At 47.9% G+C, this 15,398-nt stretch overlaps 1 protein-coding gene across 2 annotated transcripts in view; it reads right to left on the bottom strand.

Moving 5' to 3' along the window:
- SRSF11 (serine and arginine rich splicing factor 11) overlaps positions 1–15,398 on the bottom strand; it is a 252,145-nt gene that overhangs the window by 169,178 nt on the left and 67,569 nt on the right. For both annotated transcript variants that reach the window (XM_086953852.1, XM_086953853.1), the window contains exon 4: positions 4,946–5,038. In XM_086953852.1, the coding sequence (XP_086809978.1) occupies positions 4,946–5,038 (93 nt within the window). The remainder of the gene's footprint in view (positions 1–4,945; positions 5,039–15,398) is intronic.

Raw genomic sequence — 15,398 nt, 5'->3', positions numbered from 1 at the left:
AGTTGGCGGACCTCAACCAGGCATGGCGTCGAACCCCACCGGTGTTGCCATCGCCCTGCCCAGTGAGTCCGTGGTATCCAGCCCACACCGGATGGAATATCGCGCTGCATCTCGGCCCTCCACAAGGGCTTGGGCGAGTTTAGCCCGGACCTCCTCCGGACATTGTTTCCCCGATGCCTCCCGCACTTTAGACTCTTTGTCCGGGGGAGGAGCTTCACCTGTCGTCTGTGAGTTCGCCCTCTTACGGGCATTAGAGACCACCAAAGAGTCCAGAGGCAACTGGCCCCTTATGTAAGTTGGGTCCCCAGGTGCCGGTCTGTATTTTTTCTCTATCCTAGGGTTTACAACCCGTGCCCTTGTAGTGTCCTTGAAAATGTCTGTGGCATGCTTAAGAACACCCTTAAGCATTGGAAGTGTTTTTACAGTCTTCTCGGCAGCAGAGAAAGTGTCAAATAAAAAGTCAACGTCTACAGGGTCAGCGTGCATTTCCACCTTATGGCTTGCAGCCGCCCTTTCAATGAACAGCATCGGTACGTTTTCATGCATTCCTTCCATTCAATGCACACGCGTCTCCCACGCTAACTTCTTAACAACTTCTTAACAACTCCTATCGCTTCCTCTTGCAGCAGAGGAGCGGGCGTACAGACACCGGCCGTCAGAACAGCGAGCACGAAGCAAGTCACGAACGGGTAAGTTTCCATCAACCCGACCGCTTACCCTTATCGTTCTAGAGCTGAATGAACCATTGCGAAAGAGTAGACACTAAATGTAGTCTTTTTGTATTGTCTTCCCCCACAGCGACTTTTGATCACGCCTATTGGGAAATACTATTCCACTTTGGATTTTCACCTGCCTGCCATTGTTTGAGTTCTTAATACTTTTGGATTAAGGTAGGGAGCCCTTGTTGAACACAGGGAGTTGATCCCCTTCTTTTCATCTCCATCCTGAACTGTTTTCCTAAGCCATTCCCGTTTCTATTTTGTTTCAGAACCAATCCGGTCCTGAGGAGAACCCCCATTTAACTAAAAGGGGTTCGAAACGCGTCGACCAGCTTCTTTGTCCCGCATCTGGTCACCAATTTTTGTTGGAACAGTTGTTTGATTCATTTGGTTCTACAAGACAGACTGTGACAATAACAGCTCGAACAGATCGTTAAAACATAGAATGAAATTCTCTCCATTGAACTGAATGACCGATGCTCGGACGTATTGTTTCTCTATATATGGTTTGTTGTTGTGAATGCATGTTGTATGAATGTATGGCCAAGTGTGTCTGAAATTGTATATTTATCTGTTTGTATATTTTGTATATATAATCCATTGTTTTGTATATTTCGTATTTTCCATGCAAGACGAATAGTATGCTCAAAAAACAGAAAAAGACAAAAAGTTTGATTTATAAATAGAATAAATTTGTCTGTGGTTAAAGGAAAATAGGTTGTTCTTGTTTCAATCGAAGCAGCCGTCGCCACATATTAACCAGTCATCCAAATTTGACACCCCAGTGTTGGCTCTTGTTTTGTTTAATATAGCCCTTTCAATGAAGGCATTGAACGCCGCAGAATCTTCTGTAGGAGAAGGCTTTGCGCCAAAAGCTTGTGGGTCATGGACAGCTTGTTGGTCCCCCTGATCACCTGAGGCTAACCACGAGTCCTGTTGCTCATCAGGGTCTGTGTTTTCGGGAAAAGTATACTCCTCGTCCTGTTCACCCAGATCTCCATCTGAGCAAGTGGGTGAAGGCGATGGGCTCCTCCCAGGATGCGGAGGAATGTGCTCAACAAGTTCTGGCGTCTCTGGCGCTGGTCTTTTCTTTTTTAGAGGGATTACAAACGACTCCAAAGGCTGTGAAGTAATCTTCCTCTTGTAGAGCGTCAATTTTCCCATGTCGGCGTCGATATACTCTTCCGACTGCTCCTCCAACAAGGGTTGTCGACTCAAACTTCCACTCAGTTGAATTTGCCTTACCCCTTCTGAGTCCTTCGGCACCGACCGTGGTGCAAAGGCATTTGGCACCACTTTGGGTGGTAGAGTAAAGAGGAGCGGCATGGAGGTCTTCTTCGGTGCCGCTACCGGAGTAGGTACCGAGGGTGTCTTCGGCGCCGACGTCAACTCTTTCTCCCGAATCCGTTTGAGGGAGTCTGCCACTTGCTTGGTAAAAGAAGCGGACGGTCTCGTCGACCCGACTGAGGACCTCGATCCACCCCCAGGGGAAGACTGGAGCGTTGATGAAGCTGGAGGCGCAGAAGCACTCTCGACAACTGCGCGTCCGCCACCATCCACGGCCCCATGCGTCGACGCCGATGGCTTCGGATCGGCAGACTTTCCCTTTGGCGTTGTGGCTGCAGACTTTGGCTCGGTGCCCTTTGCCGATTTGGACTTGACGGCCTGTTTGCCTGTAGATGCGGTAGGCTTAACAGTAGACGGCTCGACGGCCGACTTAGACTTCGACTCAGCCACTTTACTTGAGTGCTGGGCGACTGCTTTTGAGCTTGGTTCTTTGACCACCTTAGGCACTTTAGCCTGTTTGACAGCCTTCTTCGGCTTCGAGGGCTCCGACGACGACGCCGTCAATGGCGTCTTCGGTTTCGGCGCTGCGTCGGCCATCTTTGATTTGGTCGATCCCGAAGGTTTCACTTTCGGTTTCGATTTAGGCAATGGCGGCTCCGTAGAGGTGTCCGTAGCCGGGCCAGGAGGCGGGGCCGAGGAGCGAGGTGTAGGGTCGTGGGTAAGGCCTTGTGGCGATCCCGTGACCTGAGCCTTCGTAATAGTTTGTACGGGGCATAGCTCATCCTCCGAGCTATCTTCCACGGCCCCAAAAGGTTCTCCGTCGTCCCCTACCTCCTCGACGTCTTCCTCGAGGTCTTGGTCCTCTCCGTAGTCTGCCTCGACCTCCGCCGATGGAGGTGAAATCTGCAGGTGAAGTTCTTGCTCGCCTGCATCGGGGCTGTCGAAGATGTCCACTGGTGCCGGGGCCGATCGCTGGGCCTCGAGCCGCGCCACGCGCCGAAGCTTGATCGTCTTCTTCGATTGAAATCTTGAGCAGGCCATACAGCTGGCCTCGTCGTGGTCCGGCGATAGGCACTTGGTTGCACAGAGGGTGCACGTCGATGTGTGGGTACTTTGAACCACACACGGGGCAGTACTTGAACGGACTCCGTTCCATCGTAGAATCGTCAGGGTCTTGCTGCGTCGACAGGGCCTCGATGACCGAAGAGTCACCCGACTCCTCTGATATCCGACTCGTCGAGACGGAGTATACTCGAGACCGAACGCGAATACCGACGAAGTAAGGAAAGCCTTTTGGCCTTTAAGAAGTTGTTTTATCGATTCCGAACAGGAGACGTCGAAATCACATCCGAACCCAATGGCGGAAAAAACACAATCTGGGGATGGAGTCGATGTCCATGCGCACTGTAGTCCAGGGGAGGAGCCACCTATCTCGTGATACTTCGAAGACTCTTCCAGGACAACAAGGTGCAATCATCCGGACCCAACACTAGGCGGCGATCTATGCACTAGATATGAATTTAGCAGCCCACATGCCTCGAACCGGTGCGGACCGACTGCCGGAGCTCGAGTCGCTTGCGGGACCGCTCCCGCCTAGCTTTAGACGTCAGGGCCCGGCAGTCGGAGCAGGTGCGGTCTTTGTGGTCGAGGCCTAAACACTTCAGGCACCGGCGATGGGGGTCAGTAACAGACATCAGTCAGGCGCACTTCGAGCAGGGTTTGAACCCGGGCATCCCTACCGGCACCGTTAGAGTCGAAGACTCGAGGAGAGAAATGATCAAAAAGATCAAAAAGTTTAGTCAAAAAATGACTAGGGGCAGGGCTTCTACGGATCTGCGCTAGCTGGCGCGGAAAAAAGAAGAACTGACGTCAGCGCGCATGGGCGGCATCCAAATACTCTGACGATGTCATTCCGGCGCTAACGACGAGGACGACGGACGCAGAGCCGCGGACGACGCCTACCGACGTGCAGGGGTATTGCTACGCAAAAATTTCCGTTTCCAGTCGGACGCCTGGGGATATTCTAAGGTAAGGAATCTATCACTAACGTGTCTCTTTCAGATATGATCCACTAGTATAGGACTACTGATTTTAAAATAGGCCTTTCGTGATAAATTAGTCAGGCTTTTAGCCTTTGTTTTAAATTGTTATAATAAACAGACCCATGACATTGGATTTAACTTTTCACATTGATCCAATCAGGTCTTAAACTCTTGCAATACAAGCACTCTTTCAGCAGTTTCACCAATTTATGCCCAATCAAATCCCATAGTAAGGAAGATCAACATGTGGGAAACGCAAAAGCCCCCGCCCTCAGTAGTTCTTCCCAAAGGTGGCTGTTGTACAAGTTACATCAGACCTAAAGAAATTTGGTCTTACCAACCAACAACTCAGAAACAAAGAAAAGGAACACTGCATTTTAGAGGTTTTTGAGACAGCCTATCAGCACAGATGAGCAAAATATTTTGGTTAAGATCAGAAGTTTGAGATTCTGTTTGCCAGTAAAATTACCGTTCCTCAGTCAGAGTAGTCATTTCTCTTTTAAATGCAGTTTCTCATGTTCTGAGTTTATGCTGAAAAAAGGGTCTTCCTGGGTATAATCATTTGCGAGTACATACATTAGCAGACCAATGAAAAGATATGTATCAAATCTCTTCTAATAAAGATTAGAAGCTCAATTTCAGGTATAGCTACGTATATGTAACAGAACATAAACACTTCTTAACCCCTTGCCCGCGGACGGAATTCTGCTCCTGTGCGGCACATTCCGCTAGCGGGCGCGGCCATGACGGCTGGGAGCAGTCATCAGCACACGAGCACTGTGTGCCATGACGGCTCCCAGCCGTCATCAGCATCGAAAGGGTTAAAAGTCTTTCACAACACAAAATCCAAATTACAATTCAACAGTAGCCGAAAACTGGATAGCATAGAAATCTTACCTGTGAGCCTATGTTTCCACCGGGAAGCCCAAGGGCAGCAAGGGTGGGGTCCAGGCTAGAAGCTCCTAACGCAGACAATGGAACAGCACCCATCTATAGAAATAAATCAACGCACATTAGAAAAATAGCTTTAAAGCTGTTAAAGAATTACACATCATGATCATGAAATACAATTCAATTATTTATTTCCTGTTTCTTTAAATATATGCATCTTAATCAACGTGGATAGTGGGGAAGTGCTATCTTGTTTGCGGACCCGTGTGAGGGATTAACCTGCTGCCTGTGAACCCGGTCTCCTTGTCGCGTGGACATTGGGGGAAAGCACCCTGCCTCCCGCCGCCTCGCTGTGACCCACCATTGTTGCAGCGGCCGCCGAGTGGAGTGCAGGCACTGAAACCACAACTCCCCACGTGCCACACGCTGTCACAAACCGTGCCAGGAGGCGCATAAGATCAGCGTAAGCCCCGCCTCGCGGGACGCCGGGTGAAGCCCTGGCAAAGGGCGGGCCCTCTTAGGCCCTCGGAGGCCAGAAGAGGCTGGGCTGGGCCACCCCCCTAAGCAACTGTAATAGGTGAGGCCGACTGACTAACATCCACAATGGGGAAAAGAAACATTAACAACGCGGCACAAGCATCTGAAAGACCCTTAGTTCTCCCACCCTCTGTGGAAAGCATGTTGAAAATGCTTTCAACATGGTAACTAACGAAATTGGGAATACCGAGAGGAGAATGTCAATGGGTCTCGAAAGTGTACCCCCGGAGACACCATTGGCAAACTTTAATAATGCCCTCCTGCTTTCACCTGTGGTTACTGTCATGAAATCATCTCTACCAGCTAGCTCTCTGGAACCATTGACAGGTGGGAGCAGTTCTACCATCACTATGGAATCCTTACCAGATCCAGTCGTCCCCCTGACCCCGATTAACAAGCCTGGAGGTGAGAAAAGAAAAAGAGGTGCCTCCAAACAAACGGGTAGTAAGGGGAAGCAACCTCTTCGTAACAAGAACCAGGCAACTCCCCAGAGTATGTGGTCTAAAGGGAACAAAGAACTACCGGGGGTGGCATTGACACGAACGAGTCTACACCACTTGATGATGTGGTTCTTGTTGCATCCCCAGTAACCCCTGTGAACGATGACCACACCTCTGCCTGTACACAGACTGAGTCATTACTAGACAGCATCAGTCAACCAAAGACTAATGGGAATCTTATTGAGACTATTGTAGACACTATTTTCAAACAAATGGAAAGTCAAATGATCAAGCAATTTAATACTATTTTTAAACGATTAGACAGGCTGGAAAATCTTGTAAAAAAGGAATATGTAAAAAGGAAGGGGCAGATTAGTCTTGACCTATTGAGGGGAGATCGTCTAGTGAAAGACAGAGTCTGTTTGTAAGGTTAACATGGGTAAAGGGCCCAAGACTCCCAGCAGTAGCATATCTACACCTATTGCTCCACCCAGGAGTAATACTGTAGGGAAAACTCCAACTGTCATGAAACCACAGCACACCTCGATCATGGCAGATGGACCCTCCAGTACCACTAGTATGGCTAGTGGCTCGTCAAAGGTTGTCCCCAATCATGCTGTCCCTAAATCAGGGGCTTTAACTACCATTGCCCCTGATAAAGGGCCCGCTGCGACAACAAGGCCCATAAAATCCCAGGGACCTGCCCTGTATTTACCACCGGACGCATGTCCCTAGGTCTTAGTTTTAGCAGGCGTCCCATCGCTCAAAGAAGGCCAAGGTGAGTCTTGGGTCCAGTTAAATAATACATGTATAGACTGGCTGTGTAAACACAAAAGGGTAGGCCATGATATTTCTAATGTAATCTTGTCAACCCGCCGAGTAAGTTGGGTTGGTCCCCTATTCAATAACATCAACGGCGACTGTATTGTGATTAATTTCCGCCACCCTGGGACAGCCAAATACATTCTTAACAATAATAACATCTACCCTGGCCCATCAACTCTACTTCCATTAGGATATTTCTATAGGCCCCCCAGAGATCATTTAATCAAGCCCCACCACCTTAACCCCTGTTTAACAGATTTAGTGTTCTATCTGAGTTGAGTAGTTTTGAATGACCACCACCACCAACCCTCCTGTATACAACACCTAATGACCAGCCGCATATAACTGACCCCATAGCCGCACGGCCTATTTGCCTCAATATAATGATGCCTAATAATTTAGAAGTACCCGTATTACCAATTACATCTTTAACATCTTCCGAGGGCATCAATATCCCCACATCCACTGACAACCTGAGCATATTGAGCTGGAACATTGCTGGTCTTAATGCTAAAACACAAATTGAGTGGATAGAATGGGTCATTAATTTTGATGTCCTGATGTTCCAGGAGACTTGGTGCACTAGCCCCCTACTTCAGGAAGGGTACAGCCGTTACAATCAGATTGTACCCGTTCCGGCCATGGGCCGCCCAAGTGGGGGACTATCTATTTGGGCCAAGATCACGGCGGGAGTTAAAACCGAAATATTACCTGTTAATGATAAGAGCTTTCAGGCGTTGATACATACTAGTAGGATAAAGCTATGCCTAATCAATTTTTATAATAACGATTTCACAACTCATCCCAATCCTAATTTTATAAGATTATTTCATTTTATTGATGATATTGTGGAGGGACACAAATATGGCAATTTTTATGGCATTTGTATAGGGGGCGATTTTAATGCCCACATTTATCCAAGAACCCCTAGCTGTAAAAGAGGAGTAGAATTGCTTGACTATTTAGCCTCACGAGATTTAGTCAACGCTATGGAGAGGGCAAATACCAATGGGACTGACGAACCTGTGGCCACTTATGTAGGGCGAGGGTGCTCAAGCACAATAGACTATGTATTCTTATCATCTCTTTTAGGAGATCTCCTCTTAAAGGCCAAGGTGGTTAACGTTCCCTATAGTGACCACTATCAGATTTTAATTAGCCTTAAATCCATTAAAAAACAGGGGAATAAGAGAGAACTTGGGGCACAAAATTTAGTGGCTTACACAGACAAACTTAGGGTGGTATGGAGGGGTATTGATAATAAGGGAGTCTTAACTCGCACCATTCAAAATCATCCTCAACTAGTGTCAGTCTGTCTATCTACCGACAGCCCTAAACATGTTATTATTGAGGCCTTTATGGGCCTTTGTAAGGCTATAAAAATGGAGATTTCTAAACCAGCTCGAACCACCAATCACATAAACCGCGGTGGTTCGACTCCCTATGCTCTAAAGCCAACCGGGAACTAAGGGCTGCTCACACAGCGGACCCACGAGATCAGTCTGCTCTGAGGAGACTGAAGGCTAGTTATAAACATGCTCTCAAAATAAGAACAGAGGAGTTATTAAAAGAGCACTGGGACTCTCTTGTGCGCTTTGCGTCACTGAGAGACATCACTGGGTTTTGGAGCAAAGTTAAGAGTTTAAGATCACTAGGAACTAATATCACTCCCATAAATTGTAACATACCAGGGTAAGTGTGGGTGGATCACTTCTCGGAAATTTATGAGGCACCCCTTAACCCCACGGACATTGCCCCTCCACTAACTACACTGAATATCACCCTAATGGAGGTAGAAGATGCCATTTTAGAAAGCGCGGGGAGCAAAGCTCCCGGGCCCGATGGGTCTATCCAAATTAAATCGGAACCAGACTTTTGGGCGCCATTATTGTGTAACATCTTTAACCATTTATCCCACACCCCAGCCCCAGTAACTTGGTCAAACAGCACAATCGTGCCTATTTTTAAAAAGGCAATAGATCGGACCCGGCCTGTTATGGTCCGATATCTTTAATAGACAACACCTTGAAGATTCTGGGTAGGGTCCTTTTTAATAGGATCAGAGTTTGGGCGGAAGATAATTCCATCCTACACCTATGTCAGCTAGGCTTCAGAAGCCACATGGGTACTGTGGAACAATGCCTAAACCTAAATCTATTAATGGCAAAGTATACTATTGCAATAAAATCCCCTTTTTATTTAGGTTTTATGGATTTAAGTTCTGCATTTGATTTTGTTAACCGTTCCCGTTTATGGTCAGTTTTGTTGAATTATGGTTTAGATGAATCTTTAGTTTATTTCCTGGACCACTTGCGTAGTGATTTGAGAGCTCGTGTCCGTTTGAATACCCTTGGTGAAGTCTCCAGTGACATTTTTATTGGCAGGGGGGTCAGACAGGGGTGTGTTCTGCCCCCCCTGCTTTTTATTTTGTACATAAATGAACTAAGTCATTTTGTGTGTAAATTAACAACTGATGTCCCGCAAGTCAATGGTAGATTGCTTCCCGCCCTCCTTTATGCGGATGACGCAGCGCTTATGGCCCGCACACCTAACGCACTGCAAATTTTAATTTCAGGCTTTGTTACGTATATGGCAGATTTTGGCCTCTGCACACATTTTAACAAACCATTTATAATGTGCTGTGGCCCCAAAAAGCAGAAGATTAATCAAATTTCGACAGGGAATAATGTTTTGAAAATGCACAAGCACTTTTCCATATCTAGGCCGGTTGTTTGCTGACTCTGGCTCATGGCAACCGCATGTTGGCCTGGGAAGAAATAAACTGGGCAAAGCTATAAATTCTGTTCTCTCTCCGTCAACCCCTAAATGCGGAGGTTATTATATCAATGTTACAAATTTATAAGACCCAATGCCTACCCACAGGAACCTATGGTGCTGAGGTATGGGGCTACACAAATTGCATCAACATACAGACGGTGGAGAACAGGTTCTGTAGGAAGATTTTGGTGGCGGTTATTTCTGCCCCAACTTTTGTGTGCCACAGAGAATTGAGCCTTAAGTATACAGAGGATTTTATAAGATCTAGACCCGCTCTATTTTGGCTGAAAATATGGTTGAACCCAGCTGCGTCACTGACCCGTGACATCATCATGGATTGTTTAAAATGTGATCAGGCCAGCCATATACCATGGCTCGGGCGGTGGAAAAAAGTCTAGCGAGTGTGGAGCAGGGGCATTTATTTACATCTCCCCACACAATAGACTGCACACACAAGAATTTAGTAAAAAGGGCTCTGTATAATCTTTATAACTGTGAGAGGAAAAAAGAAAGAGCTTGTAAAACCGGCCACTATAAGATACTTAACCCTTTTGGTATCGATCGACAGGCCTTTTAACTTGCCCGAAGGCTACTTGTGTAGAAAGATGAGTAAATGGAACAGGAGCCTGCTGTTTCGATTCAGGGACGGGAGCATTAAAAACTTATTATGCTTCCCAATAGGTTTTAATAGAAATTTAGAAAACCTAAATTGTCCCTGTAACCATGGCGGCAAACAAAGCCTTTTACATTTTATGCTTTTTTGTGGCTTTTATGTAAAATATACTAAACATTTTTTAATGCCATATTTTGGTAAGACTGCCCAGCCTGATTTTAATTTAGCCTTTGGGGAGTTACTGAGGCTGAGCTCTGATGAAGTAATTTTTAGAGTCAGTTGTTTTCTCAAAGCTGCTGTCTGTTCAAGAGCGTCATTGAATATGGTTTGAAATATTTTTGCACTCCATTTTGCTTAGTTTGCACACTGCTTATTTTGCACAAGTAGCTGCTCTTTGCACATTTATAGACATGAACTCTTGAATTGTCCATATTTGTTGTTCATTTTATCGTAAACCTAAAATTTGCTGATATATTTTATTCATGCAGTTATTTGTAAATTCACATCATGATGAATTAGATGATTTTATTATGTGATTTTATTAGTTCCTTTTAAAACAAAAAGACTGTGGTATTATGCGTTGGATGATTGTTGTGATTTTATGTACTTTTATGGATGCCATTTAATCCGAATAAAGATCTTTGACTTGAAAAATATATGCATCTTAACCTACTTGGATAGACTGGAAATGAATAAAGCATGAGTAATGCAAAGCTGGATTACAGATAACTCATTATGTATCCCAATTAATACAAAGTTTTGTTATAAAAACATTCTTGCTATACAGCTTTTTGTTATATTGAATGTTACCCGGATCAGCATAGCTATGCAACGATTGTAACTTGCTTTTAAACCACGGAGTGGATCTGCCTTATTCCAAAGAGCAATGCTTTTTGTCACTTGACCGTTTTCTTGTTAAACATAGTTTTTAGTGACTTTTGAAATTCAGCACAGATTATGCGGATTAAATGCTATCTTACAGTATACACAAAATATTTTGCGCTGAAATACTGCATTAAATCTTACAAGAGAAAACTCTGTTATTCCCATTTCTTTGTTTTTGTTTCATATAGGGCAAACCAGACCAGAGACATTGGTGATCAGATCGCTTTACATGAGCAACAGTTTTGTTGCAGATGGACACATTCATTTTTGTTAGGCACAGGGAGATTAAGTGATTTGCCCAGTATCACACGATGTTGAGCGCAGTTGCAGATACTCGAACCTGGTTCCCAGCTTCCAGGTCGACCACTCTAGCCATAAGTCTACTTCCTCTTCCCTAATTTCTTTGCTTCCTTCCCTCCCCCATTTTTAACTAATGTAGGAGATTCTCTTTCTTGTTGAGCTGTGCGTTTCCTGTAACACTTTTCTCTTCCCATAAGTAGTACCTTTTTGGTACTTTTGATAGGGGAAGACCTCTAGTGTTTAATGATATCAGTTTAATTCCTGATTCCACTGACAGTCTTAGAGGTCATTGTGTGTGACAAATAGGCATCGCCAAGTTTTCTCTTTTGCCTTTTCTATGGTGACACTGCTTCTAAAAATCATTCTCTTGAACCTTCCCAAAGCAACAATTGCGAATTGCTATACTATTAATCATTAATGTAACTTCATCAACAAGGGTACTAGTGGGCTTGGCTGAGGGACGATCCCCCACTTTAATTTGATCATAGCCACCCGGTTTCAAAAAGTTACTTTGCCACACTGGATAGGGTTGTGATCACACCATTTTTTCGGGTACCCCTAACTGATGTGTTACCAATTAGTTACATCCTCTATATGAACTGCAATTCTGTTATTGCGTATTCAAAACACTGAAATTAGGGGCTATCTATATTCTCCAGATGTGCTCAGACCCCACTAAGCCCTGTAGATAAAAAACCCAGTTGACGGTACCCATAAATCAAGGCCACAGGTAAGAGCCTGGCAGTGACATACTGAACCAACTGGAGTGTGTGCCAGCTTGGCCCACAAGTTACTATTTGTGTAACAATATATCTGTAAGAGGCATGAGTTTGTGATAGATTCCTTGCCTTAGAAAACTCCCCAGGCGTCAGTCTGGATCCGGAACGTTTTCTGCTTAGCAGTACCCCTGCACACCTGTATGTGGAGTCGTGCGGATCCGCGTCCGTCACTGGCGTCGTTAGCGCCGGGATGACGTCAAGGAGTCTACTCAACCGCCACCCATGCGCCCTGACGTCAGTTCTGTACACAACTTTCCACGCCGAAACACAGCCATGCAAGATACTGACCATTGGTGCATAATACTAGGGCCCTAAAAGGGGACGACCTTAACCCTAGTAATCAGTTCGCAGAACTGGGAGGATGGGTGGGGCGGTAAGGAATCTATCACTAACTAATGTGTCTTACAGATATATTGTTACACAAGTAGTAACTTGTGCATCTGAAAGAGACACGTTAGTGATATAATCCTTACCTTAAAATAGATACCCCAGCAATATCAACCCCAGTGGTGGGTCTGCGAACAAGATTACACCAAAATGTCACGGAGCACAGAACGGCCAAAAATGCTGTCTCTCCGGACCAGACTGTCAAGGCAGTAGTGCTTGGTAAACGCGTGCAGCGAAGCCCACGTAGCTGCCTGACAAATGTCCTGCAAGGGAACACCACATCCCAAGGCAGAAGTGGCTGCTGTTGCCCTGGTCGAATGGGCACACAGCCCTACAGGAGGCTCCTTCTTGGCCAAGGAGTAACATGCTTTAATGCACAAAATGACCCACTGGGAGATGGTCCGTTTGTGCACAGACCGACCTTGTTTGGGGCCCACGTAGCCAACAAAGAGCTGATCATCCACCCGGAACTGTTGTGTACACTGCTGATAGAAAGCAAGCGCATGTTTTGGGTCCAGACGGTGGAGCCTCTCCTCTTCCCTTGAAGGATGCGAAGGAGGAAAGAAGATGGCCAAAGTGATGGTCTGCCTGATGTGGAAGAGCGTGACAACCTGTGGCAGAAAAGGACGGGTCCTTAAAACCACCTTGCCAGGATGAACAGAAAGGAAAGGAGGTTTGGAAGAAAGGGCATGGAGCTCACTCACTCTTCTGGCAGAGTGAAAGCCCCCTCTACAGTAAGAAGACGTAAAGGACAGTTATGAAGAGGCTCAAAGGGAGCGCATATCAGAAAAGTCAAGACAAGATTCAAGGCCCTTTGAGGCATTATGAAAGGCACGGGGGGAAACGTATGCGTAATGCCTTTGAGAAAGCGGTTAACAACCGGAGATTTAAAAAGAGAAGGCTGATTAGGAAGCCTTTGGAAGGCGGAAATGGCAGAAAGATAGCCTTTTATAGTGCCCAGAGCAGAGCCCTGCTGGGCCAAAGATAGGAGAAACAGAAGAACCTCAGAAAGAGGAGCCAAAAGGGGATCCACAGCCGTTACTGTGCACCACGCCACAAATGTGTTCCATCGGCCGGCGTATACAGTTTTAGTAGAGAGACGCCTGGCTGCCAGAATGACATTACAAACTTCAGGACGAAGGTCGAAAGCCTTCAACTGTCGCCGCTCAATCTCCACGCATGGAGGTGGAGGCTGGACAGGTTCGGGCGGAGTATCGTCCCCAGCTGCTGTGACAGGAGATACTCCCGAAGAGGCAGACGGATCGGGGGATCGATGTTCATATTGAGTAGCTCGGGATACCATACTCTGAGCCTGGTCCGGAGCCACAAGAATAACTTGGGCCCAGTCGCGTCTGATCTTCTTCAGCACTCTGGGCAGAAGTGGTATAGGCGGAAAAGCGTACAAAAGACCGCAGCTCCACCACAGACGAGAAGTGTCTCAGAGCAAGTGCAGCCTAGGAAATTCCAACACGCAGAGCTGATGACATTGCACGTTGTCTTCGGTGAACAGATCTAACCAAGGCTCTCCCCATCGCAGAAAGAGACCTCGCGCCACATCAGAGTTCAGACGCCACTCGTGATCCACCATGCACCAGCGGTTGAGTTCGTCCACCCTGGCGTTCAGAGAACCTGCCAGGTGTTGAACCACCAAGGTAACGCCTTCAACAACCAATCGTCGAGATAGGGGAAGACTGAAACCCCTGATCCTAGAGTCCTTAAAACACTCTAGCGCACTATCCGCTTTGTCGCTAAAGCGGCGACGGCCGGGGCGTGGCCAAGATGGCGGCCTGAGAGGACTGGCATTACAAAGGCTCCTCGTCCCAAACCCCTAACACTGCCTTAAATAATCTCAAATCACCCCCAAATCGCACTACCTGCGGCCAGCTGCTGGTGAGGTGCCGCTGGTGCCTGGCGAAATCCCTCGGAGTGTCTGCCCGAGCTCTCGAGCGGAGTCCGGGACCCCCCGGCAGAGGCGGGCACCATTCCGGAGCCGAGGAAAGAGCGCGGCGGGAGAGCCCACCGAGCAACATCGACCAGGCCGGGCTCGTGAAGAGAAGTCGCCCCCACATAGCTGCACTCCACCCCTGGCCGAAAACAAAGCGGAGCGGACTGCCCCGGGCCGACTGCTGCGGGGCCTACCGCCCGGAGTGCCGGGTCTGGCTGCAGGGGTGCTAATAGAGGCTCCCGGTCTGGGCCTGTGCGGCACCCGGAGGACGAAGCAACACCCGCCGGCGGACCAGAGCAGCCGAAAACGTGGAGATGAGGAGCCGGGTGCTTGGGCGTTTGCAGTTGGGTGCTCGGGGGCAGGGATTCGGGCCCCCGGCGAGGATCCTAACACGGCTTGGGTTGCAAGGCCCCGGACGCGCTGCTGGGAGGGCCACACAGAGGTAGCTCACGGGCCTCGAACACTTCCCGCCTACACCCTGGGGGGACCATTTGACCCCGTGGCTGCCCCACCAAATGACAGAGGCAATACGAGGCTGTGTAGTCGAGGAGCAGGTCTCAGAGCCCCGAGAGCAGTGACAGGTCTGTGAACTCGGGGGGCACTAATCGAGCCCCTGGTGTGCGGCCTAGCAGTGACCATTAGTGGCGAGCTGCCGAGCAGGAACCAGAGGCCCAGCTAGTTGGACATCTCCTCAGCCCCATGGACCCTGCGGGACTGCGAGCTAGCTAGGGCGAGCGCAGAGCGACCCAGTGGCGGACCGAGGCGGTGGTCCAGGCGGGGCGGCCATCTATGGGTGCTCTACACACCGCGGCAAACCCACTAGAGAGGCAACCGCTGTTCAGCGTTAGCAGGCCCAAAGCACGGCCGCACCTCAACGGAGGCCCAGCCAGCTTCGGGCACCCGCCGCCGACACCTCCCCCACACACACACCCCACTTCCTGCCCAGGCCTGCTCCTGGCTACACATCCAC

The sequence above is a fragment of the Lissotriton vulgaris genome, chromosome 1_1 (genome assembly GCF_964263255.1).
Source record: "Lissotriton vulgaris chromosome 1_1, aLisVul1.2, whole genome shotgun sequence".
Taxonomy (NCBI): domain Eukaryota; kingdom Metazoa; phylum Chordata; class Amphibia; order Caudata; family Salamandridae; genus Lissotriton; species Lissotriton vulgaris.
Note: the sequence above shows the minus strand (reverse complement) of the source record. Positions and strands in the feature narration are given on the sequence as shown.